General features: G+C 37.6%; 1 protein-coding gene across 1 annotated transcript; it reads right to left on the bottom strand.

The window, feature by feature from the left end:
- Positions 1-1481: 1481 nt before the first annotated feature.
- LOC107134021 (olfactory receptor 10T2-like) lies at positions 1482-2426 on the bottom strand (the record flags this gene model as incomplete). Its single annotated transcript, XM_015476166.2, has 1 exon — positions 1482-2426. A coding segment is annotated over exon 1 (945 nt), but the record flags the coding sequence as incomplete, so codon positions are not given.
- Positions 2427-4379: the final 1953 nt, after the last annotated feature.

Here is a 4379-nt window from a genome sequence, read left to right as displayed (position 1 = left end):
TAGTATGGCAATTTGTAAATCAATGGATGTGTAACTGATGTGATTCTGCAATCTGTGTATGGGGTGAAGGTGGGAGTTCATAACCCACTTGAATCAAAGTGTGGAATATGATATGTCAAGAAATTTGTAATGTTTTGAACAACCCACAATAAAAAATTTAAAAAAAAAAAATAATAATTTTCATGCTGAGACTAAAGAAAATTGTGTATTAACTTCTGTCAGAAAGTATGTTAATAAAGTAACTCATTTGTGTGAATATATAAATTAATTCATTTTATGAATTATAAATAAATGCCATAATGTATATCATCCACAAAATTTTATAATAGCTAAAGTCATGTATGAATTAAATATTTTAGCTCCAATATTTAAATAACTATAAGATAACTGAAGCCAAGAACATGAGGCAGTTGGTCAAAGACTCCTTCAGGCAAATGAGCACCACTGATTGTAGGCGTGAACAGAATACTTCCAAGGAGTTCTGGCAACTGAGTGTGCCTTCAGAAGAGGCCCGAGTATCTAGAAATTGCAGCAGACCAGGAATGGCATAAGGACCAAGCTTGCTTTGGTCCTTATGAAATAGAGATTCAGCAAAAAGGTAGGGCTTGGGCCTTTTGGTAGGGTGACAGGGTAAGTACATACTTTGGAGGTCGAAGATGCCAGTTGAAATAATATTATCTCCATGGTCTAAGCACTTTAAAATTATCTGTTCCTTGAGAATTTGAACCAAATAATTGTTAAACCATCTGGCCTAGTGCTCTAAGGCAGAGGTAATTAGGAAGAATAGCTCTTTGACAGATATCTCAATATTTTCCATGGAAATTGGTATGTTAAAAAGTCTATTGCTCTTTTGGTAGTCCCTCCATCCCCCGAAATTCATCCATTCCATTCTAATTCCAAAAATGTGTTTGAATAGACTTGAACAAATTGTTCTCTTAAGTTGACTTTAATTTTATCTGGATAATGCGCCCATCGTCACATTTAATTCAAATTATATGTGTTTGTACTGTGCTCTTTTTAAATTAATTACAAGAGTTATCTCTTTTTCTCATTCTTTCTTCTTCTCTCCCTCCCATCTTCCCTTCCTTTCTTCTCTACCTTCTTTCCTACCCTCCTCTTTTCTTACCTGCTTCCTTTTTCTTTCTTCCTTACCATCTCTCTTTAATATAAAATCTTCTTTTTCCCCCAAAGCAAATAATATCACAAAAATATAGCATTTCATAGCATTTTAACATGTTTACTGCATGTGCGAGCGCGCGCACACACACACACACACAGACACACGTACATAGTGTGACATTTAAAAACAGCTTAAAACTGCAAAATTTGAAGTAGGAAAATGGTGAAGCCAGAATATATCAATTAGCACTTTAATTGTTTCATATACATAATGATGATTTTTTACTATAAATAAACCACTTTTTTTCAGTTTTAAACATTAGTGTGCAGTAGTTTTTTTTAAATTATTAAGATTTTTTTTTATTTGTCAAATAAGAAAAAAATTTAATTACACTGCCTATTACTTTCCTTAGGGCCATCTGCATTTCTTTGTTCCTTAGACTGTAAACTATGGGGTTCAGCAGAGGTGTCAGCACTGTATACGTGACAGCCATCAGCATGTCTTCATGGAAGGAATCGCTGTTCTTGGGCCTCAGGTAGACAAAGCAAGCAAATCCATAGTGTATAGACACGACCGTGAGGTGGGAGGAACAAGTCGAGAAGGCCTTATACCTCCCCTTTGCAGAGGGCATCTTCACAACTAAGGACACAATGAAGACATAGGAAATCATAATTAAAATAAAGCTTCCCACCAATACAAAGGCAGAGAGCACAAAAATAGCCATTGCTTCGTGGGAAGTGTAATCACAAGCAAGGTGAACCACAGGAGAAATGTCACAGAAGAAGTGCTGGATATTGTTGGAGTCACAAAAAGATAAGTTGAATATAATAATGGTGATGCAGAGAGAAATCAGGAACCCAACCACCCAGGAGGCCATCATGAGATGAAAGCAGATCTTTATCGTCATCAGGACGGGATAATGAAGTGGGTTGTGGATGGCAGTGTAACGGTCGTAGGACATGGCAGCCATGATGAAACAGTTGTTGGCTGCCAGACCAAAGAAGAAAAACATCTGTGTGGCACACTCAGGAAGAGAAATCGTCTTGCTCTTTGAGAGCAAGTCCACTAGCATGCGGGGGATGATTACCATCGTGGTACAGGTTTCTGAAAAGGACAGGCCAAAGAGGAAAAAGTACATGGGGGTGTGGAGGTTGTGACTGAGCTTGATGGCCACCATTATGGACACATTTGCAAGTAGGATGGTCACATGGGAGGAGAAAATCACTACAAAGAGGAGATTCTGCAGGTCTGGGAAACTGGAAAATCCCCACAGAAGGAATGTGTTTACTGCTGTGTGATTGCCCATCTTCCTGTTAGGCATAGACACTTGATACCAATAACACAGATGCTCTTGGTCAAGACTCAGAGATAATTGGAAAAATCTCCTTAGATGCTAATGCTGCCTGGACTTTGATTTTGAGTCCCTGGACAAATTCTATAAGGCAACTCTTATAGAATTTTAGTAAACTAGAGACTTAAATGTAATTGACAAAAGTCAGGATCAGGAGTCTGATGAGGGGAATGATTCTAGCATGAGGATGTGTATAAATGCCACAGAGGGCATCCAAGTATCTTCTTGGATTCTACTCAGAAAAGTACTCTTTCTCTCTCTTCTCTGCATTCTGGATCTGCAAGGAAGAGACAAAATACTAATAAAAGTCTTATTTTTTGTTTTAACCTTGGCTTACTCTGATTTTGACACATCACATTTTTAAAATCTTTTTAAAAATATAATGATACCCTGGCACTCAGGAGTCCCTAGTAAAATATTGATAGAATAAGATAATTCAATAACTTAAATAATTTAATATTAATATAATGTTTAAAAATTCTGGAGAGATCAGTAAAATTTTTGAAAAGAACTTCCAAATTTCTTTCATCTTTGCTTTCCACATATGATGGCTCCAAGGATGATATTTTTGATAATGATTAGATCAAATAAATCAATTTAACTTGTTGCAATCTCTGGGCTTCTATATTTGATAATAACTGAATCTTGAGATGTATAAAATTAATTGTTCTTAATATAATAGTTCTTAAAACATATCGGTAAAGTTTCAGTTCTTAAGAACTTGTCAATGAAGTTCTTTCCCATGTGCGTATCCCAAGATAATATGATGGGCTAACGTGGATCTTTTTTGAAGATACTGTCTCATTTCAGAATGGGAAATTTGGTTATATTCTGATCAACTTTTGAATTGTTAGCAGGACCTCCAGGACATTTTGTAGCTAGTATAACTTGACTGGTTTGCTTTGTTGTACATATCTGAAAGACTCAGTTTCCTCAGATCAATTTGGCAAGCAAACTTCTATTTTGATTGTTCTTTAAACATACAATCCACAAAGGCGATGAGGGCAGAAAAAAGTTATGAGGACTTCCCATAAAATTTTTGTTTTAACCTTGGCTTCTCTTAAAGATGAAGGGAAAAAAGTGACGAGGAAGCAGGTGTGTAAAAAGAGAGGTAGTGGTTGGTAATTATTCTGAAGGATTCACAAAGGTGAAAGATGAATGAAGACAAAAGAGAAAACAATTCTGTTATTAGCCAAAGAGTGGCTGTCTTGTCTTTGCATTGCCACTGTGGTCAAAGAATACAAGAGGAGCCAAGGCAGGTGGCCAGCACCTACTCAATACCTACAATGTGCCAGACAATATACAAGGGCTAGACAGAGTTGGCTCCTGTAGCCCTCACAAGTTTATATGAGGATTGGTCACTCTGATTTTATAAAACACGAGGTATGGAGTGTTTGCATGACTATTGGAGATCATAAATTCAATAGATATTAATGAAATATCAATGATTTAGGAATGGGAAACACAATGTGGACCCAGAGATGTAGGACCTCTGTGAGGTGAGAGTTCATGACTACTGTTGTTTGTGTAGTCAGGGAAGCCCCGTCTGAGGAGGTGACTTACTTAAAAGGAGAGTAGAATGACAACATGCAAACAACATGTGAAGATCAGAGGAAAGAACATCGCAGGCACAGGGCTCAGCTACTGCATGCCGTGACATGCGACTAAGTCATTCAGGATCACCCCAGGTGAATTGGGTTGGCATGGAATAATCACATCGAGACAGAGAAAATACCTTTTTCTTGGGATTCTTCAGCAAAGCCCCTTCTACTCCAGCCCCCACAAGAGAGGCAGACAAAAAAGAGGAGGAGGACATTCTGAAGCCCTTTTATATTGAGGGGAAGACACTTGAGAAAGTTCCACCCCATTGAGGGGGGTCAGGTTTCAGGGGGTTGAGTCTAGCTTCGT

This window comes from Marmota marmota, unplaced genomic scaffold (genome assembly GCF_001458135.2).
Source record: "Marmota marmota marmota unplaced genomic scaffold, marMar, whole genome shotgun sequence".
NCBI lineage: Eukaryota > Metazoa > Chordata > Mammalia > Rodentia > Sciuridae > Marmota > Marmota marmota.
This window is presented reverse-complemented; position numbering and strand designations above follow the sequence as displayed.